General features: G+C 37.0%; 1 protein-coding gene across 7 annotated transcripts in view; it reads right to left on the reverse strand.

Annotated features, from left to right (window-relative positions):
- SPAG17 (sperm associated antigen 17) overlaps window positions 1-25,321 on the reverse strand; it is a 209,397-nt gene that overhangs the window by 69,236 nt on the left and 114,840 nt on the right. For all 7 annotated transcript variants that reach the window (XM_046645074.1, XM_046645076.1, XM_046645075.1 and 4 more), the window contains 8 exons: window positions 19,057-19,296; window positions 17,943-18,054; window positions 15,785-15,943; window positions 14,443-14,556; window positions 10,085-10,260; window positions 8,049-8,166; window positions 5,224-5,402; window positions 3,576-3,735 (listed from right to left, as the gene is read on the reverse strand). In XM_046645074.1, the coding sequence (XP_046501030.1) occupies window positions 3,576-3,735; window positions 5,224-5,402; window positions 8,049-8,166; window positions 10,085-10,260; window positions 14,443-14,556; window positions 15,785-15,943; window positions 17,943-18,054; window positions 19,057-19,296 (1,258 nt within the window). The remainder of the gene's footprint in view (window positions 1-3,575; window positions 3,736-5,223; window positions 5,403-8,048; window positions 8,167-10,084; window positions 10,261-14,442; window positions 14,557-15,784; window positions 15,944-17,942; window positions 18,055-19,056; window positions 19,297-25,321) is intronic.

Raw genomic sequence — 25,321 nt, forward strand, 5'->3', positions numbered from 1 at the left:
ATTAAAATTCCTAGGATGAAGCTAACAATACTTTGAAGGAAATTTATAGCCATAAATGCCTATATTAGGAAAGAAGAAAGCCTAAAAATTAGTGAACTAAGTATCCACCTTAGAAAGATAAAAAGGAATAGCAAATAAACTGAAAGACATATGAGAGACTTCCTATTTTTTTCAGGTATGTAGCAGTAGGATAGTTGTGAATTTTCCCTCTTCTCATTCTAGAAATCATAGGAAGCAATAATAACAATGGAAAAAATCCAGAAATTACATTTGTAGAAAACCTAGGGAAACCATCAAACTTCAATTGAACACCAGTGCTGCCAAAAGCAGAGCTGAAGAGCAAGCCCACAGGGATAGATGTGAAAGAGCTACTGGAATGAACAGGGAGGAGGTAAGTGTAGGAGCTCATAGCTCTCAGAATTTTCCAACAAGCAAAATTCCAAAAGGACAGTATCTCATCCTGGGAGAAAATTGTGTGGGCAGTACCTAAAATGAATAGAGCAGGATCCCAAATGAAATAGAGAGAGAAGGCTTGGAATGTGCCAGAGGTATGGGTAGGGGTGGTCCTTACCCAGCAGGTTCAGAAAGCACTAGTAAAATATAACTTCTAAAAGTAAATGCATCTAAGAAAACAATCTAATTTAAAAATGGACAAAAGATCTCAACAAACGCCTCACCAAAGAAGGTATACGGTTGGTAAATAAGCATCTGAAAAGATGCTCAATGTTATATATCACAAGGGATTAAAATTAAAACAACAATGAGATACCACTACATGCCTATTAGAATGACTAAAATCCAAAAAATTAATAATATCAAATGCAGACAAGAATGTGGAGCAACAGGAACTCTCATTCATTGCTGGTGGGAATGCAAAGTGGTGTAGCCACTTTGGAAGACAGTCTGGCAGTTTCTTACAAAGCTGAACATACGCATTCCAGCAATCATTCTCCCAGGTATTTTATTTAAATGAATTGAAAATTTACATCAATACAAAAACCTGCATGCAAATGTTTATAAGCAGCTTTATTCACAATTGCCCAAAACTGGAAGCAACCAATATATCCCTCACTAAGTGAATGGATAAACAAACTGTGGCTCATCCATATGACAGAATATTACTCTTTGATAAAAACAAATGAGTCATCAAGCCATGAAAAGATATGGAGAAATCTTAAATGTATACGTAATACTAAGTGACAGAAGCCAGTCTGAAAAGGTTACATACTGTATGATTCCAACTACATGACATTCTGGAAAAAAGAAAACTATAGAGACAACAAAATGATCAATGGCTGCCAGGAGTTCACGGTGGGGGTAGTTCAGGATAGGGGACCGGAGAAGGATGAATAAATAGCACATGGGATTTTTAGGGTGGTGAAACAGTTCTGTATGATATTGTAGTGGTGGATTCATGACATCACACATTTATCAAAACCCATAGATGGGCTGGCCCCGTGGCCGAGTGGTTAAGTTCGCATGCTTCCCTTGGGCAGCCCAGGGTTTCGCCACTTCAGATCCTGGGCACCGACATGGTTCATCAGGCCATGCTGAGGAGGCATCCCACAAAGCAGAGCCAGAAGGACCTACAACTAGAATATACAACTATGTACTGGAGGGCTTGTGGGGGGGAGGAGGGGGGGGAGGAGGGGGAAGAGGGGGAGGAGGGGGAGGAGAGGAATAAGGAGAAGAAGAAAAGAAGAAGAAGAAGAAAAGAAGAAGAAGAAGAAGATTGGCAACAGATGTTAGCTCAGATGCCAATCTCAAAAAAAAAAAAAAAAACCACCCATAGAATTGTACCACAAAGAGTGAACTCCAAAGGAAACTATGACTTTCAGTTAATAATAATGTATCAGTATTGGTTCAGCAACGGAAACAAACAAATCGCACATCCAAGAAGTTAATGATAGGGAAAACTGCCAGCTGGGAAGAGAGGGAGTGTATGGGAACTCGGTACTTTCTGCTCATTTTTTTCTGTAAACCTAAAATTGCTCTAAAAAATAAAATCTATTAGATTTTTAAAAAGTGACTGTATCATCTAGGATGGAAGGGCTGTGAAGAAATCTGGAACGCACCATGCTGGAGGCAGAAGTCTCTCGGAAGTGGGTTAGGCTCTAGAAGTGGCTGCCCTTACATCAAATCCTCTCGTCTCAACACAGAGGGAAGCCTCGGGCTGAGAAGTTTGGAAAGCTTTGGGGACACTTTCATTCACTTCAACCAGGAACCTCCTGCTAGGACTAAAGGAAAATCTATTTCACTAAATTTTGAGTAACCAAAAAAAAAAGGAATTCAGTTTGCCTCCATCCAAGGTTACTGTTTACTGTGGTGAGATGTGTGAAACTGACAAAAAAGATTAAATATTGGTCTCAGATCATTAAAGGCAATGAGAAATTGAGAAAAATTGTAACACATGAGATACAGCGTAATTTAGGAGTCAGGTGCCCAGACTCAAATCCTGGCTTTACAACTTACTGGCTAAGCAACCTCAAGGGAGTTACATAACCTCTCTGTGTCTCAATTTCCTCATCTGTAAATTGAGATTATTAAAATATACATCTCAACGGTTTGCTGTGAGGATGAGCTGATTTAAAATTTTAAAGTATTTAGGATTGTGCTGGTACACAAGCACACATTACTTATATATAAAGAACCCTTACAAATAAATATGAAAAAGAGGAAGATTCCAATAGTAAACCAAGAAAAGATGTGAATAGAAAATTCACAAAAAGAAAAAAAAGGCTTCAAATGTTTGACTCCCCAGTAATCAAAGAAATGAAAATTAACATAATAAGGTGTATTAATTGTCTATCAAATTGAATAAGATTAAAAGAACAGGAAAATCCAGTATTGGCAAGGGTATGAGGAAGTAGACATTTTCATACTGTGCTGGAGGTAGGGGCGTAAGCTGGAAATGTCTCCGAGGAGAGCATCTGTGCAATTTAGGTTAGGGCAGACACAGCTGATTGCTCAGCCAACTGTTATCCACCTTCTTTTTCCCCTAATAATAGTGCTCATCTCCTGAGAAAAAAAGCCAAAAATGTCAGATACTTTCTTTCTCAGCCTGGGTCCCTGGCCACTTGGCCAGCTCCAGCCAATGAGGTATGAGGAGAAGTCTGCCGGTGGGGAGGATCTGGAAAATAGTTTCTTCCCTGCTAAAGAGAGATGCTTGAAAACTTTTCGGTTCACCCTCTTTCCTTTCTGCTTTGGAAGTTATTATATAAGGACCTCATGCCTGGAGCTGTGTGGCTTTCTTGCAACCCTGAGGAAAAGGTCAGAGAACTAGAGAGATGACCATGCAGAACCTTGACATCATTGATCTGCTCAACTAACCCTCAAACAGCAGCCCAGGCACTAGAGCTAATGTTGTGTAAGAGTACATAACGCATAGGAAAATCTTCATTATTTACTACTAGGAGAAAAAGCAGTTCAAGAAACTGTAATGTCGTGATTCAAATTCACATATATGCATGTGATATATGTGAATATATTCATTGAGAAGTATAATAACAGTGATATTGAACATTAATTAAGCACTTCACTAAATCCACTATAAACTGAGAGGATTCAATTATTACCTTTCTTTGTGATGACAGTCTCAGACGGTGCTGTTTCTGATTTTTGCTGAGAAACACTGTCCATCAAGTCTCCGTTATGAGGGCTCGCTGGCATTTCAGGAGGAGGACAAACAGGACCTGAATCGGGACTACTGCTCACAGCGCCATTTGCAAAGAGAATCTGAAGGAAAAGCAAAAGTTGTCGGTATTCTCAGAAGCAAGGAACAGACTGGTTAACAATGAACACTGTGTGTCAAACTGACATAGGTTAAAATTAATCCAAAGAAGAAATACTATTTCCACCTCCAGACACGGCATCAGAAAGCATCTGATAGAAGGGTAGGTGTGGAGCTCAAAGACAATAGTTTAATAACCAGCACAATAATATTATTTTATGTTTTCCACTTACTTTCCATTTTGTTTCTTTTCTTTTTATTTCTTGTCTTTTATTGGATTGATTTGAGGTTTTTTGGTTTTTTTCCTATTCTTCACCCTTCCCCTATGCAATTGGGGAATTCTCCACTCTATTTCAATCTTTTTAATAACTAGAACTTTAATAACTTTAATAACTAGAACTTTTTAGAACTTTAGCACATATTTATTTTGTTTTTATCTATTTATTATTTTCGTGAGGAAGATTGGCCCTGAGCTAACATCTGTTGCCAATCTTCCTCTTTTTGTTTGAGGAAGATTGTTGCTGAGCTAACATCTGTGTCAGTCTTCCTCTATTTTATGTGGGATACCACCACAGCATGGCTTGATGAGTGGTGCTAGGTCTGTGCCCAGGATCTGAACCCACAAACCCTGGGCTGCCAAAGCAGAGCACATGAACTTAACCACTACACCACCAGACCAGCCACTATTTACTCTTGTTTTTAGATGCTATTTCTTTAACTTATTGAATTTTGTACATTACTTTCACAGGACTGGCTTTTCTCCAAGGTTGATGATCCTCGGGTGCATGGTCATATTTCTCATCAAGAACCCCTTTTCACCTTTTGGTAGTGTGGTGTCTGGGCATAGGAGCTCCTTCTCTGTGATCACTGGGGAGGGATGGAGCAGGGCATATGGCTTTGGGATATTATGGTTTCTGGTTCCCACCTTCTAGGTAGTAGTGAGTTGCCTGGGGCACTCGCCTGATTTTCAGAGCTCCATCTGTGAAATGTCTGTGTTAGAACTCCTATTTTGATTTTTAATTTCGCTGCGGGATTTTTTTCTTTCATGTGTTTAAATATTTGCCCCTGTTTCTCCATCAGTCTTATCCCATCCGACTTGCATTTTCTAGGAATTCTCCCAATCTTCTGATCGATTGATGACACATTTTGTTGTTCTCTAGTACTGTTATGAATTTATTATTTAAAAGTATTTTTATATCATTTTAAGGTGCCTTGAGAGGGAGCAGAAGTAAACACTGTGTTCAGTCTGTAATCTTGGATCGTATGTAGAAAGATAAGTTTATTTGGATCCTGGATTGCACAGATAGTGTTTTTTTCTTCCACCTATACTATTGTTTATTTGTCATTTTAAAGTTTCATTTCATTTTCAAGTGGGTTGTTCCTCCCCCCTGTCACAATACTGTTCCTTACCCGTAGCTTGTTTGTAAGCAGCTCCTTCCACAGCTCCTTCCTTTGCAGCAGGAGAGAGTACTTTGTCTAACATATTCTCTTACCTGTGTGGATCCATCCAGCATGTATTTGACGACAGTGCCTTGACTAGTGATAACTCTCGATGCCTCCTGCTCCACTGGTGGCATCACCGTTTTGTAGAACTCATAGTGCTTCACCTTCTGGGGGTAGCTCTGTCGGACCATGATGTCCCAAGTGGGTTCCTCATCCATAACATGGTGATCTTAAATAAACAACAACAAAAATAACCTTACTGTGAACTGGACAACGCTATGTGGCTGGGATTTTATTTTCTTGCCTAATTTTTTTCATTCTTTTGTCCACATATGAATAATAGGGCAGTTTCCACGTCATGACAGATGGCTCAGTGTACTGGTTCTTTGCTGCCTTTGTTATAGTCGAATGTAGTAGACAAGATCATCTACATGTACTTCTTAGGTACCTTCTCATGTATCAGCCATTTTCTCTAATGAAGTCCAGGACATTCCAGGAGAAAACGAGGCAAGAAGCAGAGCTTTGCTGTCTTAGATGTTCCCTCTGCTCCCCATTGGTACTTTTCTGTCACTTTGAGTAAGCTCTTGTTCCTGGATGCGCAATGCTCCTCTGGTGTCCTCTGCTTGCCTGGAGCCCCAGGGGAAGTCACTCACTGAGGCTTGCCCTTCCTAAATCATTCATCATCTTCCAAAGTTAACATAATCCCCATCCCGAACCAAATCCAGAGTTTTTTCAGGGTTCTACTCTTAGCTGGCAATCAAGGATAAAAGCACCTAATAAGTTCCTCCAAAAGAAAGCACTATTATTATTGAGAATATCTGGCACAGAGTAGCTACTCAGTTTTTGCTAACAATAATTTTCCCAATTTATAAAGTGGCTTATTAACATGTAATGATGGCACTTCAAGGCCTATATCACACTGATGGGAAAATATTTTGGAATGAAGGCCTTTCATGATACTCCTCAAGTCACAGAAGTAATAATAATGATAGAACAAACACTTACTGAGATATTTCTACATGTTCAATGCTTTGTATGTGTATTTTAGTCAGCCCACCTCAGCAACCCTTTAAGGTAGACACTTTCACTTTCCAGAGTTTCCAGACGAATAAATAAGTAGAGGCTTGGAAGGATTATAACTTCTCCAGGGTCACACAGCCAGCAAGTGTCAGACCCCGGATTTGAACCAGGTCTCTTCTTAACCGTTTTCTTACGCCGTAGAAACAACCACCTCTATCACAACCCAAAAACCAAAAACGTAACATTGGAATAATATATTCCAGAATAGAAAGTATTTTCTCATTTAATACTTCTAAAACTATGTTTAGTACATGACATTATTATATAAATGAAGAAATTAGGTGGAGAGGGGTTATGACTTGTCCAAGATCACACAGGAAAGAACTCAAGTCTTTCTCCTTACACCATGTGACCTTCTCTCCCTATGTCCATGGCTGACCCTGATAAAGATATTGCTACTTTGGTATTTATGTTGTAATTATGTTCAGACATGAATTAGGATATTTATAATATACGGAAGATTTAAAAAAGATTATGTGTTCCAGGCAGAGTTATTATTAACCACATTGTCTTCTCTGACATAAGGATGAAAATATCAGATTAGACAATGAAACTAATAGAAAAGACAGGTGAAACAAGTATCAAGCTGGGTTTTGAAACAGGATCAAGCAAGCAAACAAACAAATATGTCTTTGAACTTGAAAACAATCTCTCTCTCAGTGCACTCATAGCATCTTCAACTTTGGAAGACCCTTAGTGGCCATCAGTCTTAATAGCACACACAGTCGATCCCATGAAAACATGGACCACTAGCAATCCTTGGAAATTGAAGCAAGGGTCCATGGTCTATTTTTCATAATTCAGAAAGCCTAATGAAAAGCAAAATTGAGACAAAATAGATTACAACATTCAGTTTTCTTTGCCTGGGAAGTAAATATGACATTGAATTATTTTTCAAATACATATGCTTTTTCTGTGATAGATACACTTTTCAAATATGGTGTACATAAGGGAACCATAATAAAGAGGATATTTGGTTGTGAAAAAAATCAGGATCCACTCATATCATATAACATTTATCAGATGAAGAAACATGGTCTAGAGACAGTAAGTAATTGAAAGGGCCATATAGTTGGTTGGAACTCAAGTCCTAGTTCAGGGCTTGCTTTGTGGCCACCTCCCTAATTCTACTGCAATAGTGGGTCTCCATTTAAATGATATTCACATTCAGTCACCAATGTGGATGCCCCATCAGATTAATTAAAGAAGTCCTACTTGTACTTATTTATTCATCTTAATAGGTTAGTAGCTATGTACAGAATTCACAGAAATAACAGATCCTCTAAAATTATATACTGATACCTGGCAACAAGACCAGCTTTCTTCATCTATTTAGCCTGCAATTATCTCTATCTACTTTGCGTTCACTGTCTTTGGTTTTGATCAGACCAGCAAAGCACCATACCTCTGGCCTTTGTAGAGGCAGCAAGATAGGGTCACACAGTAAGAGCATTGGCTTTGCCATCACTGGACCAAAAATGGCATTTTATCACTGCCACTTAGGAGTTGAGTGACTTGGTAAGTTACTGAACCTTCTGAAGCCTCGATTTCTTTATTTGGTAAAATGGAATTATTAGGACTTAGCTTAGCGTAGTTGTATTTTGTCCTGTATGTTAAGTACTTGGCCCACAGTAAGTGCTCAAAATATGGTTATCATAATTATTAGCCTATTGTTCATTATCAGCAACAAGTATGTGTAACTGGTAGGCAAATACACAATTTCAGTGGTGCCTTACTGTTTTCTACATGATTTTCTGCCCCCTTGCCTCACCAACCCACCCCAGCTAGCACTCACCTGCAGACTCTTGGCCAATGAAGGTCACTAGAAGCCCACTGGGGCAAGACACATTTAGGTTTTGGAAGGTGGGAACATAAACAGTCTCTTGTAAAACAGGTTCTGGTTCTACTTCTTCCTGTAAATAATTTAACATGTGAATAGTCGCTTGTCATTCTCTAAATGAGTTATTGATTTATTATGACTAAGCAAGGACTTGCTGAGTGTTTAAAATGACTTGCTCAGGACTAGAGGGCCCTGTCATGGAGTTTATAAGGATTCATGAGTTTCTTTCTTTGTACAATTTTTATTCTGCTTGTAGAGTAGCACACAGACATGTGAAACAGTTAAATAATAGTACCAAATTGTTGGCACATCTTTCCTCAGAAAAGGGAGATATCAAAGTTAATGAGAATAACTAGGAAAGGATCAGGGAGGAGGTGGGGCTTGAGCTAGGCCCTGAAAGATGCCTCTGTCTGCATGGTAGGTGTAAGGGCTGGCCAACATTCCCACTACCTTCTTTGTGTAATTCTTACAGTTTGGATGCTAGAGACATTATGCTATTAGGATATGTGTCCTTATTTTTCTATAATGAGCATGCATTGCTTTTGTAGTAATTAAAAAACAATAAAAGAAAATAGACAATAAAAAGGTTATTTATAAATTAATGAGGGTTTGGGTGTGTCTACTTTAAAAAATCTTAATTAATTTCATGCTAACTATGCCTGAATCCCTTGTTCGGTTATATGAACTCTAGAATGAAAGCTTTTTGGTTACTTCCAACCAATCCCTAATGATAATCATTTCAATTTTTCCAACTGGCTCTCTTTTATTAGCAACTAAAATCATTTCAACTGGTCCCCCATTGCTGGAGCTTTAGTTTATTCTAACTAGTCTTCTATTGTTGATCATTTAGGTTGTTTTGCCTTTGTTACTAAGGGAGAATAAAATATGAATAATTAGCTAAAACTCAGTTAAAAACACAAAGCAAAAAGCTTATGAAATTCTCTAAAATGAACAATAATGCTTGAAGACATGAACATGCCATGACAAATCTATCATTACACACAAACTCAGTAATGATCTACCACCCTTCCATTATTGTCAATTTTTAAAAATGTTGGGTGAACCAATTGGTTTGCTACAAAATTGCTTTCAGACAAATTAAAGAATTACCTGGGGTTATTCTGTTCAATACTTGAACATTTTTACTTAACAAGGTCAAATGTCCTAGCCTGAGAAAACTCCTCTAGTGTAGCCATGTAAATATAGTGCAGAGAGAGGCTAAGCAACTTTCAAACCTCATAACACTTAAAGGGCCGGGGTCTGAAATCCAGGTTCTTGATCACTTTTTCACACATTTTTTTTCTTCTAATAAGTTGAGCAGTTTTACATTATACAAACTGTACCACTATATTAGTAAATACCAAAAGAGTCAAAATTAGGCAGGTAGTTTCCTTCTTGCCCCTCCTTTAGAACGTCTTTTGATCTATATTCTTCTACTAGGAAAATGCTTAGAGTCAAGGCTTGCGTCGTGTGCGTGTGTGCGTCTGCATTTGGTGCGGGAGTGGAGGTAGAGGGGGTCTAGCGAGTTGTCCTCTAGTCTTGCTGAATTCTCAGCACATCAATGTCTAAGTCCAAGTCTACCAAATGCAAGTGTTTCTATTATTTACTTAGAGATCCTCCTGTTCCAATTGTTCTTTATCTCAATGGAACTAAATAAGGTATTCAAAATAAGGAATGGTAGAAATTTGACCAACCAAAAGCAAAGAACATTCAAGAACCTGGGTGGAAAAAATGTTGAACTAGTCATTCTGAGTTTAGAATGAATGACCTGAGACAGTTTGTATATGACGATATGTTTCCTGGCATGGAATCCAACTCTTGTGCGCAAATCTCTTCTTGTCCATGCAAAATTGAAACTTAAAGGAATGCTAGTGAGTCTGCACAATAAAAATGTATGCACTATAATAACACTATTGACATAACTCATGATTTTTAAAAAGTTAACGTTGAGGCAGAAGAAGAGCTTGGGACTCATGGCAAGATCCACTAACCTTTTTCTCTTCTTCTTTTGGATGTTCCTCTTCTTTAATAGATTCTTTGGGCTTTTCTTTGCCTTTGGTTTTCCCTTTTCCTTTGCCTTGAGGAACAGTCACTACCACAGGAATTATTGTTGGAGTGAGTGCTGACGGGATATTCAACATTGCTTCCAAATTAGGATCCTTATCCTCTATAAAGAGAAAAAGGAGAAAACAATTAGACATTTATATTTGATCTGTTTGTTAAACAAAGTTTACATCTCAAACATTTACACAAGTTGGCAACAATTTTTACCTTTCTGAATATGATTTATCAACTTGGATAGATTTCAGGGGTAATGTAGTTGATTTGAAAATCAGGATTGTAGTTAAAAAATTTGAGGTACTTCATATTTTGATATATTTGATTTAGTCATTATTTCATATGTTCTTGCCTTCCCATATAGATTGTAAACTTCTAATGACAGGATAGTAAACCATCTCTTCATTTATTTGAGAAATATTTATTAAGACGTTCTTATATGCAAAATGTTTGGAGCAGTGGGCAGTAATGAAAAAAAATATAAAAGACCTATGAAGGCAAAATAGTCTAAATAATATCTGCAGTCAAATAGCTTCAATACAAGGACATATTAAATAGAAACATAAAGGTTACAAACAAAGAAATTCTGAAAAGAAATAGATTATTTCTAGCTGAGATGATAAAAGAAGTTTTCTTGCAGATGATGGATCTTATTCTGGGGTTTAAAGGATTGTCAGAATCTAAAAGGAGAGCTGATCTGTGGAGGAACTATGTCAGAAGTTTCTGAGCATCCCTATGTCTTGAATTCTAGTCTTCGCCGGGTTCCAGGATAACACTACCACCTGGATCTCCTCTTACCTCTCCAGTCAAGTATTTTCTCAGTTTCCTTTACTGACTCCTCCTCTTTGATCGATCCCTTAAATGTTGTTAGGTCCCAGGGGTTTCCCCCTCATCATTACTCAACAGATGTTCTCAACTCTGGCTACCCATAATAATTAGTCATGGAATTAAAAAAAAAATGCTCAGGCCTGCACTTTCACCTACTGAATCCGACACTCTGGGGATGAGGCCCAGGCATTTATATTTGTGAAGCATCACTTGTGATTTTGATACACAGCCAGAGTTGAGCAGCTTTATGATATATATCACATCTAAGTGTCTCATCTGCTACTGGGGTGCAGACTGTCATCTCTGTGCTAATGACTCCAAGCTTTACATCTCAAGGTGTGCTCTTTCTCAGCTCCAGGTCCATATTTCCAACTGCTTTTAGATATCTCCCCCTGCTTCTGGTCCTGGAGACATTTCAGACTCAATAAGTCTCTCTTCTCCCAAGCAGGGTAGCCCTCCCAAGTCCTCAATCTGAGTTGATGCCATGACCAATCATGCACCTCATTTCTCAAGTTAGACACTGAGATCATTCACATTTTCTCTTTTTGACTCAGCCTATGCATCCAACCAGTCACCAAGCCCTCAGAAATTTCTCTCAGACCATGCCTCTCCTATCTATTCCTACCTACCACCTTAGCTCAGATTCTCATTATCTCTTGATTCATTTTTTGCAGTAGTTTCCTAACTGTTATCATGGCACCCCCACTTCAGTGTACTTTCCAAACTATCATTAAAATTATGTTCCTAAAATAAAATCTGACCATGTCATCTCCCTTTCCTTACTTAAAGATGTCTGCCACACACTAATCATATAGGACATACAATGCTCACCTTTCTCCACTCCAGCCACACTCAACTTTTCACCTTTCTATAAAGATGTCATGCTTTCACACAATTGTGTATTTATACAAATGGTTCTTACTAACAGATTCCCTTTCCTTGTTGCTTTGTCTGGATAGTGCTCACTTATCTCTGAAGTCCCATCTCAGATACTATACTTTCTCTCTGAAATATTTTCTAGCTGGTCCCAGGACTCTGTTTATATGTAATTTCTAGCACTTATGCAGTTATTTGTCTATTTATGTTTTCTTTTCCCATTAGACAATGAGTTCGTTGAGCAGAAGTAGCATGGTTTTATTCATCTTAGTGACTCAGTGCCAGCAAGCTGCCTGATCCACAGGAAGTACAATATATAAATAAGTGAATGGCATCCAGTTACAGGCAGCTAGAAGCTCCTCCCTCTCATCTCCATTCATTTACTCATTCAGTAAATATTTATTGAGTACCTACTACTATGTACTATAAATTGGATAGCCAATGATGAATAAGACTGCAAGGAACTTACAATGTAATGGGTAGTTCAGGTGAAGAAATCTTTAAGTACAATGTCATGTGTTAAGTCTGTGACAGAGGCAGTACAGAGCACCATAGGAACCCAGGAGAAGGGCATCTAACACAAAACACCTCCACACAACCTGTGCTTTGGCTATACTACATGGTTTGGCTTTCCATAAGCATGCCATGCTTTTATACAACTGAGCTTTTGTGTATACTACTTTTGGTATCTACAATTTCCTTCCTTTGATTCTTTGCCTAAGCAATTCCCACTCACCTCCAAAGACCAGTTCACCCACTACTGCCACTTGCTGTGTGAGGCATTTCAGGAGAAAGTGTTGTGAGCAAGTGGAACAGCATGAGAAAATGGCCAGAGACAAGAGAAAGCATAGTTCATTCAAGGAACTGAAAAGCACAAAAAAATAGGGTAGCCAGGATATAGAAATAAACTAAGTGTCCGTCGACAGATCAATAGATAAATAAAATGTACTACATACATACAAAGGAATACTATTAAGTCTTAAAAAATAAAAAGGAAATTCTGCAATATGTGACAACATGGATGATCTTTGAGGACACAACACTCAGTGAAATAACCCCGTCACAGAAAGACAAATACCGCATGATTCCACTTATATGAGAAATCTAAAATAGTGAAATTCATAGAATAAAAGAGTGGAATAGTGGTTGCCAGAGGCTAGGTGGGGAGAAGGAAATGCGGAGTTACTAATCAAAATCAGTGGGCGTAGAGTTTCAGTTAAGCAAGATGAATAAGCTCTAGAGGGCCGTTCATACTCAATTAAGGGGGGAGAATTGGATCGTAAATTTGTTTATCCATTAGCAGATAACAGTTCTTAAATATTAGTGTTACATACATCCTTAGGAATTTATAATATATTTTTTACAAAGGCTCATGCCTTCAACTTCTTTAATATATAGGAAGTAAAGCATTATTTATTATTCACACTATAAACATCTTTTAATGCAGTTACTTACAACCTGAAATTAGGAACATTTGTTTTAAATGGAACGATTGCGTATTAATTTAAGGATTAAATCAAGAATAAGTAAATCACTTAGGAAACAGCAGCAACACAGTTGAAAGAATGTAGAGCTCAAATATCTTAATCTAAAATGATGATAAGCTATGTTCAGATGGGACAGGACTTTGTAGTGACTATGCGTGGTAACGGATTTTAATACATAATTTGTTAGGCACCAGATGACTTTTCCAAGTGCTGATTTAAAAACAAATCAAATACAAAATTAAAAGACAAAACCTCAAATAAAGCAAAAATACTAACACATTTAATGGGCTCTTTAACTCACTAGAGGACTACAATATTTGGCACAAGGTAAGAAATGAGATTAGAATGATGGGAATGTTGTCTCTGCAGAAAAGGAACTACATAGTAAGACAGATAATTAGATCACCATGATGAACACACAGTTTTATGGCTAGACAGCATAGGGACTACCTTTGGATTTTGTAAAGCTTCAAAAAAAAATCTGTTGTGGTTAGATCCCTGTAAAAATGCAGGGGAACCCACAAGATTTCTTAATTGGCTTTTGGTAAAGTGACATATTATTTTGTGGTTTGTAAGGAAATAGATTCCAGTTGGAGAATTTGTTTATTAAAAGTAGGGTAAAGAAATTCTTCAAGATGTCCAGTGAATGGCTCCATTAAGACTGAAGCACACTGAGCAGTTCCACAATCACAGGATTCATAAAAATATTATTCTGTAGGAAACCAAGAGGATTTCTTGGCGAGTCATGCTTTCTTTGGCATCAACTAACAGACTTACTTTCACGGGCTAGTTAACAAAGATAACTGGAATATATATATGTATGTATATAATCTTATATGCATATGTGATTATATGTAAGATTATTATATGATAAATGCTGTTTAAAATGTCAAAGCACTGTTATTTTCTATGTATTAAAAATTATATATGTATATACATGTATATACACACATATACATGTAGACACACACATATATTCCCACCCTTCAGGAACTGAAGGGCATTAAATCAGAACATGTTTATCAACCAGTGAGCACACTGAGGATAGGCAGACACCCTTGGTCATGGGACACTTATCCTTTCTGTTGTGTTTATTTCACCTGGCGCCATTCCACTTGATCCGTAGTAACTTATTGAGAGGCAGATTCCATTTTCCAAGGTGGCAGAAAAAGATCCAAACTTGCTGATAGCTTTATTCTCTGCATCTGATTCTTCTAAAAGACAAAATCCAATCAAGGACATTTCCATTTTATTAAAAAGAAATGTAAGCAAAACTCAGTACAAAGTGGAAATCACCTAAATACGTAAGAACATGGATATGATTAAGTAAATTATGGTATATATGTATATACCAATGAATTATGAAATCATTAAAAAAGCTTGTTTTCAAAGAATATTTAATGAGTAGAAAAATGCTCCTGATAATAAAGTGAGATAGAAACACACTATGAATAGTGGTTACCACCGGAATGGCAGAAATATGGGCAACTATTATCATCTTTAAATATTCCTATATTTCCTAATTTTTTATAATAAACCATATATTTTTATATCAGGTAAAACAAAGAAAAGTAATTTAAAATTTCTGTTTTAAGTTCTTGGGGACATTCAAACTTGTCGAACATTGAGTTCCTATCTTGAGTTTGGAAAATACTGAGACTATAACTAAATTTATTAGCAAGATTTAGTTACTGATATTATCATTAATTTTAGTCCAAAACATTTTACTAATTAACTCATCTCCTTTTGCAGGTATAAACCATGTCACATGGGCAAGAAACAATTAATTTCCCTAGGTGGTGTTGCCCAGAGATGCTACATGGTATTATCATGAAGTTTCATGGTGTACAATCAATGGACATCTACTTGGAGCTCTCGTCTATAAGCAGGTAGAGGCTCTCATGGCCAAATTTAGGATTTTCCTCTTGTCCTTGCAACCTAAGAAATTTGATACCATAGGAAGAACTAAGTGATAGAGCATAGAAAGAAACCCCATCATTTGCAGCGAATACTGGAGAGAAGCTAAACCTTCAGTAGAGATCAATTAATAGGACCTGAGTCCTAGAGACTACACTTGGTACAAACACGTAAAACAAAATTCAGGCCAGAATGTACATTGCAAACTCGGCGTTGCTACATAAAGCTAGCCTGGCTAGGGTAGACTCTGTATGACAACTGGAATCAAGAGTTGGGTGCCCAGAAGGGGAAAAATCTAGTAAGCAGCCCACTATAGATGGACTATGTATACAATGTATATACACATTACATTAGGGAAAATGTAAATAAGCAGAATGGCAGAACAGGCAGAACACATTAGTTACCGTCTGGAAAAATCACACATGCTAAGTGCAAAGGATGCACTTGTGATTCTGGCAGGTGGATGGGTTTGACACATTGTTGAAGTATTAACCCCACCACTGCCACAAAGATGCAGCTGCTTACTCATTTCAAGATTTCGTTTTTCCTCTCCTTCATCTTTCTCATCTTCTGAAGAATAATCGTCTTCTTTTTTTTCGTTTCTCACAATTTTCTTAGGATCTTTTAAATGAATTATAAAATTGTGCTTGTCCTTTTTCACTTTCACTTTGATAAAAGTTGGACCTGGGGAAGAATCATAGGATAGAGGATAGGCTGATTATGATGCCCCATTAAACTCCTTGACAAGACGTTATTTAGATAAATAATGCAGCATAGAATTTAAGCCAGGGAATGGAAATCCCTAGGGATGCCGCCATTTTTATAAAAAGATGCCTAAAGGACTAAAGTGATAGTGGATTCCAGGAGTAAAAGGCAGGTGGGTCAGGGAGATGTTTACAGACTTTTTAGTCACATTGCAAATAAATTACAGAAGAGAAAATAAATAGGCTGAGACTAACGTATAGCCATACTCAACTTTATGATTAACCACATGAGATAGTTAATGTGAAAAGTTTTGCAAAGTATGTATATAAAGAATTACATAACTGTTAGTTATAGTAGTTATTATTGTTAGTAGCAACATATAAGAATTTTCATAACAACATATTCTCTCTTCCAGCATTCTGAGTCATTTTTTTGTCTCTTCTCTCAGCTTTTTTCATCTTTTTTTAATCTAGCTTTTTCTTTTCAACTTCGATTGAATTATCATCTCTCCAAATTGGTAGGATCAGAATGAAAATACTGTATTTACTATGAACCATCTGAAACTTATATACATCGTATGCATATGAAAATTTTGGTAAGAGCAAGGAATAGTTATTGAAAATAGAACAAAGCATTACAAAACTTGAGTCCAGTGTTTTTCTCAGTTATGTGATTCTGAGCCCCATTTTAAACTACTACCAATTGTAACCCATGCCCAGGGATGATCTTCAAAATATTAAATATTAAAACATGATAGTATAAGTAAATGTACATACCTATACACTAATAAAAATCCCTTTCATGTTTTAAATAAATAAACCCTGTATAATAAAACAGTCTGTCATTTGCCATAAGTTTTACTACAAAACCATTCTTTAAATAATGTGAATAACTTGCTGGCCTTTTTATTTTAAAAATCATTGGGTGATTGTTGTTTGATGTGGCAAATACTATCTAATGATGCTTCCACTTTAGCTGTGATTTCACATATGGACCAGCATCTAATTCTTGTAATGATTTCCTCATTACATTGATAGTCATTAGATGGCAGAGAAAGAAAGAAGGAGAGAGAGAGAGACAGAAAGAAAGAAACAAACAAAGGAAGAAAGAAATTGAGAGAGAGAGGGAGGGAGAGGACAGGAGGTGAGAGGGGTGCACTGGGGTCACAGGTGGAGTGTGGGGACAGAAGGAGCCCATGCTGTCCCTTGCTGGGGTGCACAATCTTGTGGATATTAAACAGGGTCCCGCTCACATTCCCTCCACAATAACCTCTTCACTGCTCTTGGGGACCACTGCTCCCTACCAGACCGCAAGCTGTCAAATAAAGCCCAGGTCCTCAAACCCACCTAAGGGATCTTTAAGGCACCATGAAAAGATAAGCCCTCCGAGATGTTCCTGATAGGTTCTCTAGAGCCCAGGTCTGCTCTTCCCTTGGGAAGGCTTAAGCACTTCCTTTAGGGTTTTTCCAGACTAGGTCCTCTTCAGCTCATTTGCAAGACCTCTCTCCTATTAAAGACTTCTGAAGCCAGAGGCAATTTCTCTATAGCTAAAATCACTCGGTATCAGCAGCAGGCCCCCAAGCTCTGTCCTTCAGAGCCCAAACCAGAAATTTGCTCTAAACTCAGAGTAAATACTTGGTTTCTGAGATATCACCATGTGTTGTAATTAATATTACTAATTAGCTATTTGCTTATTGCAGTTTCTACTAACTTTCCAATCGTATAGAAATATTTTAATATTTTAATTCTGGAATGTTCATATTAGTGCGTCTCAGCTAACCTCTCAGCTGGCCCAGGCCTTGCAGAGTCAGCTATAATAGAAAAATGTGAAGTCTGAAAATGCTGAACGTGGCACATAAATGCATTGCAGTGGACACATTACCATTCTCACCTATCACACTCAAGAGTACAGTGCCCTGAGGTGACCTGAAATGGATTAATATCTTTCAAACCATTAATCAGCTGCTTTCAAAACGTACCTTTTTCAAATGTTGTCTTTTCTACTTCAATCTGCCCTCCATCTGAAGGATACAGATAACAATTTGTTCCCGAGATTTGGATGGGTATATCTCCCATATTGTATCCGCAAAACTAGAAGAGAAAGCATCATGCTTTGAGTGTGGAACTGCAATTGACAAAAATCAACTCATCAGTGTGCGCCAAATGAAGTTGCTATAAGCTTAATTTCTGCTAAATGATTTGTCTGTCACTTTGTAGACTCAGAGGCCGGTGTCCATATTATCTTTAGCAACTTCTGTGGTATTAACAATGACAGGCAGAATTAAAGGAGGGCCACAATTTTAAATTCCGTTCACTGGAGCATCGTCATAACCTGGTGCAAATCAAATCACTGTACTGTTGCCAAGGCAGTGTGAGAAGAAATCAATTTCTCTTTCCTTGGCTGTTAATTTTCTGTTTAAAGTGAACTGATATATTGAGGAGTATGGACACTTTACATTTTAGGGGGTCATACGTTAAAGACATTTTTTTACTAAGTGTTGCTAATAGAGTTCCAGGTGATTCTGATACTGCTCTAAAGCTTGAGAACAACTGACTTAGAGCAGTAGCCAGAAAGGAAAAGGACTGTTACATTTCTTTCCATTTTTTTTTTCCATTAAGTTTCCCTCGTAAAACTGGGTGAGGGAGAGATTGACAGAGAAGCTTTTACAAAAGCATACAAGCAAGAAACATGGGTGCCTACAGAGAGGCAATGGAGTGTATTCAGAAAGCCCTGTCATCTGAGACAGATAAAGCCATTCTGTGTCCACACTGACCTATTACAGTGGCTTAGTTACATAAACCTAAATAAATGCTTTTGTGTCAAATTTCCGTCTTTACTGCCTTTAGTAACCCAGCTTCGCTGCATTCAAGGAAAACTGGCCTGAGGCTGTTCCTATCTTGGTGACTGACTACAAAGAAGGTCCAAGGTATTAGAGGGTGGAATACAGGTCTGAGACCGTCTATGCTAGAAGAAATCCCAAGTCCTTCTGTGGTCGCAGTGAAGACTGGGAACCTTATGTTTCCACAGAAGTTGTGTTTTTCTCAAAACAATTAGGAATGACTCAAAGAAGCTTTTTAGAAAATTGATGTTACCGGGTAAACTATCTCAGGTTCTGGCTGTTGAAGGGGCTCCTCTGTTACGTCTGAGATCTTGATTTGCTCTTCTTTAGCTTTATCCTTGAAAAAAGATTTTTTCTTCAAAACCCTACCATCTTCTCTCTCTACCTTTTCCTTGCCTTTCTTTTTACCAATGTCCTTACTCTTCTTCTCTGCTTTTTTTTCTTCCTTTAAGCGTTCCTCTTCTGCTAATCGATCTTGCTCTTCTTTCCATGCCTGCAAACATGTTAAAAAAATTTAACAGGATTTTGAAACAAATTAGATTCCATTCAGGTTCATTTTGGAGACTAGTTAACATGATATTTGTAAGTGTATCTGACAAATCAAAATCCTGAGCCAGAAACCTTGGAGTCATCCTTGATTTTCTCTTTGTCTCACCCAACTTCTGCGTACTAAATCCTGCCAGTTCTCTTCAGAGATCTCTCTTCACTTCAGTGTCCTCTCTCATCCTCCGGTAAGTCTTTTTATCCTTAGCCTGAACTACTGCGTTAGCCTCTAGGCTGGTCTCCCTGTCTCCTATACTCTCCCACACAAGTCCAACCCCCAAGTTAGGTCCTAAACATGGTTAGTCAGAAACATGGTTGACTAGATGTTTCCTGGCATAAAATATTTCAGAAATTATGAATAAAATATAAAAATCCTCATTGTAATGCATAGCAGGGCTGGCAGCAAAGTAAAGGATCTGAGAAAGCACTAATCCTGTGTGGCAGGTGGGCACTGAGGGCAGCAATTTCCCAGGGGCATCTGTCTATCCCTGGCCCCCTAAGACTTGGCTTTTGATGGCTTATGGGGACTAGAGACATAACCTGGGAGATCAGACCAGACACCTCTGAACAGAGCAAGTATTTTAAAAAATGACACCTTCATTGCGTGAACTAGAAAAAAGTCTTGCCCCATAGAGAAAGATCATGAATTCTAGCCTGCTTCCTTGTCCTCAGTTAAAGGGAGGGTGGGAGTAGAAAAGCAACCCCTGAGAACTCCTAACCTAACAAGCCTGTCCTCATACAGATTTGTGGCCAAAGTGAACATTACCTTAAAACTTTATTCTGAAAAGATTGTGGGTTGATATAAGCTCACAAATAAAAATTACAAAACATGAGAAATAAGCCAAAAGCAAAAACCTGAAGAAGAAAAAACTGTGAAATTTTATCTGCAAAGATTGCAGATATTGGAATTATCAGATACAGAATATAAAATAAGTAGTTTAATATGCTTAGATAAAGAAAAGGAGGCATCAAAAGTATAAGAATCAAGATAGCATCAAAAATAAGGTGAGTTTGAAAGCCCTCTTCGAAATGGAATAGGAATTTTGAAACGGCAGTATTTGAACAGATAACGGCTGAGACATTTCCAGAGTTGAAGAGAGACACTAATCCTAACATTCAGGAAGGCCAATGAATCAAAAGCAGGAAATAACAGTGGTATGCTGGACCTGGTTCATATTGGCTTGAAAGACTTTATGCTTCAATTTTCAGGAATTTTGGGATCCAGTTGTTAATAATGCATTAAGTAATATTATTTAATAATAATTAAATAACATATTAAAAACAAATGCAATAAATACTCAAAACTTACCACCTTCCTAATTATTTTGTTATATTTCACTATTATCTATACTGGTGAGGTTATTCATGTCAATTGTATCTGTATCATAGAAATACAATATAATGGTGTGCTACTGTATATTGCTTCCAACTCCATATTCAGTGATGTCATCTTGGTAGCTTGAAACCAGCCATGATAGGCATATTTACACTGCAGACACCAGCAGATGCTACAAATCAGGGATTGATTGACTGCTGATTATCTAGACTTAAGCGATGGAGAGAATGTTAATACTGCAGATTAAACTTAAAAGTGTATCACATCTGGAGCTGTGACATTGCAACTAGCACAAAAAATTAAGGAAATATTCTTCCAGTATTCAAAAACTATTGTCTGATTCAGCGAAGTTGCTCCTGTCATTGATGAATGAGTGAGACATATCCCTTTGTTGTTAATTTTTGCCTTACCTGATCATGTCAACGAAAATATCAGTCAACATTATATTAGAACTATACTTGTTTGTCAGTTGTAACCATAGGTTGGCTAAGGATACAAGAGCTTAGTAAAAATCAGTGAAAGCATTCTGTGAGAATCCATTGGCTAAATGGAATTCACAATAAAGAGTATTATATATTTTATTATTTGTAAATTGTGTGCTATACATACTATATATCAGTAAAATGTAGATTACACTTACACATGTGTGTACATATATATGTAGATACATATATTTTTTTCCCCAGAGAGCTATTGCTAAACATTTACCAGCATGCCATTGAATGTTTTCAAAGCTGCTAGAGAGAAAAGATAAACTGTCTATAAAGAAAGAACACATTAGATTGACAATCAATTTATTAACAACTGCAATGTCAGCCAGGAAAATGTGGAACAGTATCTTGAGAGTAGTAAGAGGATATAAAAAAGTCAACCAAAAATTTTATAAGTGAAAACTATGTTTAATGAATAAGAGTAAAACAAAACCATTTTTCAGATAAGTAAAAACTGAGGTTTAATAGCAACAAACCCTCACTAAAGGGAGTTCCAAAGAAAACACTCCCAAAATATAAGATGTGGGAAGAAATGCTCAATAAAACAAATGGTTAGCATGGGCTAAATCTAAATAAATTGACTATATAAAACAATGACAATATTAATGTCTAATTTGTGGGAACAAGAAAAATCAAGATAAAACTTAAACATAAGTTGTGAGAGGAGAAGCAAATTTTAAATAACTTAATAGTTCCTTGTATTGTTCTGAAAGAAAGTAAAGATATATAATTAAGTTTAGACTTCATTAAATTATATATACAAGTTGAATTTCTGGAGCAACCACTAGTAGAATAGAAATAGAGTGTATACATTTTACACTTTTCCTATCAAGGGCCAGATCATAAATATTTTAGGCTTTTTGGGTCAAGAGACAAAATTAAGGATATTATATAGGTACTTATGTAACAAGTGAGAAAAGTAATTTCTGCAAATATTTTATTGACAAATCATTAAATACAATTTTTTTTGGTAATACAGTTCTACTAATAAGAAAATAGAATTCTGTTTGGGGGGAGGATGACATTTCACTTAATTAGAGTTAAAATTAGTGTTCCTTATCATTAAATTGCCAGCAAGGGAAAAGAGAAAATAAACTCAATATGAAAGAAAGGAAGAAAAAAAAGGATCACAGAACAGGCAGGAAAATAGAAAATACAAAATAGATTGATTGAAGAAATTCCAAATATGCAATTAATCAGAATAGATATAAATGGATTCAACTATCCCGCTAAAAGAGAGATACTCAGATGCGATTTTTTTAAAAATCTAGTTTATAGTCCCTGTTTACAAGAGACACACTTAAAATATAAAGGCACAGAAATGTGAAAATAGTGAAAGGGAATTTGCCAGTCAAATGTTATCTGAAAGAAAGCTCTTATCACTTTATTTTTCTTTATTGATTTTAGAATCAGCTTTCCAAGGTTCATAAAAAACACTGTTGGGATTTTCATAGGAATTACAGTGAGTTTATAGTATATTTCATTTCCTAAATTGAATCCTCTCATCCATGATCATGGTATATTTTCCCACTTATTAAGGTGTTTAATATCCTTCAATAACATTTTGCAATTTTCTGCATAAAGACTTTGCACATATTTTATTAATTTATTTTTCTTGGCACCTTATAGTTTTCGTTGATCTTGTGAATGACATTTGTTTTCTATTACATTTTCTAATTGGTTATTGCTGGTGAATTAGAACTCCAGTGATTTTTTCTCTGTTGATCCTGTATACAGCAACTTTGCCAACGTAACCTTAACACTGACACTTGTTAATAACAACATGAAAGTCTACAGACTGATTTCAGTCATCAGAGATGTAGACATTCTAGATAAAATGCCATCAAATCAAATTCAGTTGTTTATTAAAATAACATCATAAAGAAGTCCTATAATTTTTTGTCTATAATGTAAGTAAATGAGCGTAGTAAAAATAAAAACTCTGAGGTTCTACTCCCAAAGATGCAGTTAGGACGGAGTGAAGTCATCTGTATTTTAAGTCTCTCCTCCCTGCAGAGACCCCTAGGCAATTATGACATACGTGGTTATGTGGGATGAGGACTAAACTACAGGAAATGCTGAAGAGGAGTTTGTTTTAAAAATGCAAATGTTATTCATATTATTAAATCAATCTCCATAATTCAACATATCAACAAAATAAAGGAGGAAAACTAATAGATATTAGTTTCTTTTCTTTTTTTTTTTTTTTAAAGATTGGCACCTGGGCTAAGATCTGTTGCCAATCTTTTTTCTTCTTCTCTTCTCCTCCCCAAAGCCCCTCAGTACATAGTTGTATATTCTCATTGCAGGTCCTTCGAGTTCCACTGTGTGGGACGCCGCCTCAGCATGGCTGATGAATGGTGCCATGTCGGTGCCCAGGATCCAAAGCGGTGAAACCCTGGGCCGCTGAAGTGGAGCAGGCGAAGTTAACCACTTGGCCACAGGGCCAGTCCCAGATACATTTCAATACCAATAGACATTAAAAAAATTTTAATAAAATTAAGCAGCAATTAACAATAAACTTAAAGATTTGCCACGTAATTATCTTTACTGTTAAGACCAAGAAGACAGGGAAGCTCATCAATATTAGCCAACATTGTTTTGAGGTTTATTGCATGCTGATGGGTGTGGGGAAGTCAGTTCTTGCCTACCCAATATTTAAGCTTACAGCAAAGCTACTGTAATTAGAGGCTGGCCCTGTGGCTGAGTGGTTAAGTTCATGTGCTCTGCTTTGGTGGCCCAGGGTTTCTCAAGTTTGGATTCTGGGCACAGACCTAGCACCATTTGTCAAGCCGTGCTGAGGTGGCGTCCCACATAGCACAACTAGAAGGACCTACAACTAGGATATACAACTATGTACTGGGGGGTTTTGGGGGGAAAGAAAAAAAAAGAGGAAGATTGGCAATAGATGTTAGCTCAGGGCCAATCTTTCTCATCAAAAAAAAAAAAAGCTACTGTAATTATAAAATAGCATGGTACTAGCAAAGTGAATAATTAGGTAGGTGACTGAAACAGAATACAGCATTCAAACACGGATTCAAAAAATGAATGGGGGTGCTGGCTGGGTGGCGTGGTGGTGAAGTTCACATACTCCACTTGGACAGCCTGGGCTTCACCGGTTCAGATCCCAGGCATGGGCCTACACATTGCTAATCAAGCCATGCTGTGGTGGCATCCCACATACAAAACAGAGGAAGATTGGCACAGATGTGAGCTAAGCGACAATCTTCCTCAAGCAAAAAGAGGAAGATTGGCAACAGATGTTAGCTCAGAGCTAATCTTCTTTACCAAAAAAAAAAAAGAATGGGTACCTGATAGATGTGATGTAGTCAACGTCCCAACTCTGTGTGTGTGTGGGGTGATTAATGTTACATTTAATTAAATGTTATTAGTAAAATGACAGTTTATCTGGGCAAAGAAAAAGTAAGAACCTTACATTAGATTATAAAAAATGCATTTTAGATAGATTAAATATCTAAATATAAAAAGTGTATCTATGAAAAATTCTAAGGGAGTGCAGGAAAATTACTGTATAACCTCAGGGTGGAATCAACCTGATGGAACCAAAAACACAGAAGCATTGAAACCATAAAGAGAATGACAGATTTTTTTTAAACTTTTTCTTTTTGATAGGCTATAACACATACAAAAAGAGCACAAATCTTAAGTGAATAACTGAATGAACTACCACCAAGTAAACACTCCTGTAACCACCACTAGGTCAGGAACTCAGCTCTCTGCAGCTCCCCAGAAGGTCTCCTCAAGCATCTTTCCAATCACTACCCACTGCTACTGCCCCAAAGGCAACCAGTGTCCTAATCTGTAATATTTTAGTTTAGCTTTGCCTGTTTTTAAACTTTACATAAACGAAACTTTATGAAACTTCAAACTTTACGCAAACAAAATTATACATAATGCATATATTCTTTTGACTCTCTCTTCTTTTGCTTAACATGACGTTTGTGAGATCCATGCATATATCTCTATGTAGCTATAGGTCATTCATTTCCAGATTTGCATAGTATCTCATCACATGACTAAATCATAGTAGGCACTCTACTGATGAATATTTGAATTGTTCCTGGTTTGGAAGGATTAAAAATAATGCTGCAAAAACAATTCTGTCCATGTGTCTTGGTGCACACATG

The sequence above is a fragment of the Equus quagga genome, chromosome 18 (genome assembly GCF_021613505.1).
Source record: "Equus quagga isolate Etosha38 chromosome 18, UCLA_HA_Equagga_1.0, whole genome shotgun sequence".
Taxonomy (NCBI): domain Eukaryota; kingdom Metazoa; phylum Chordata; class Mammalia; order Perissodactyla; family Equidae; genus Equus; species Equus quagga.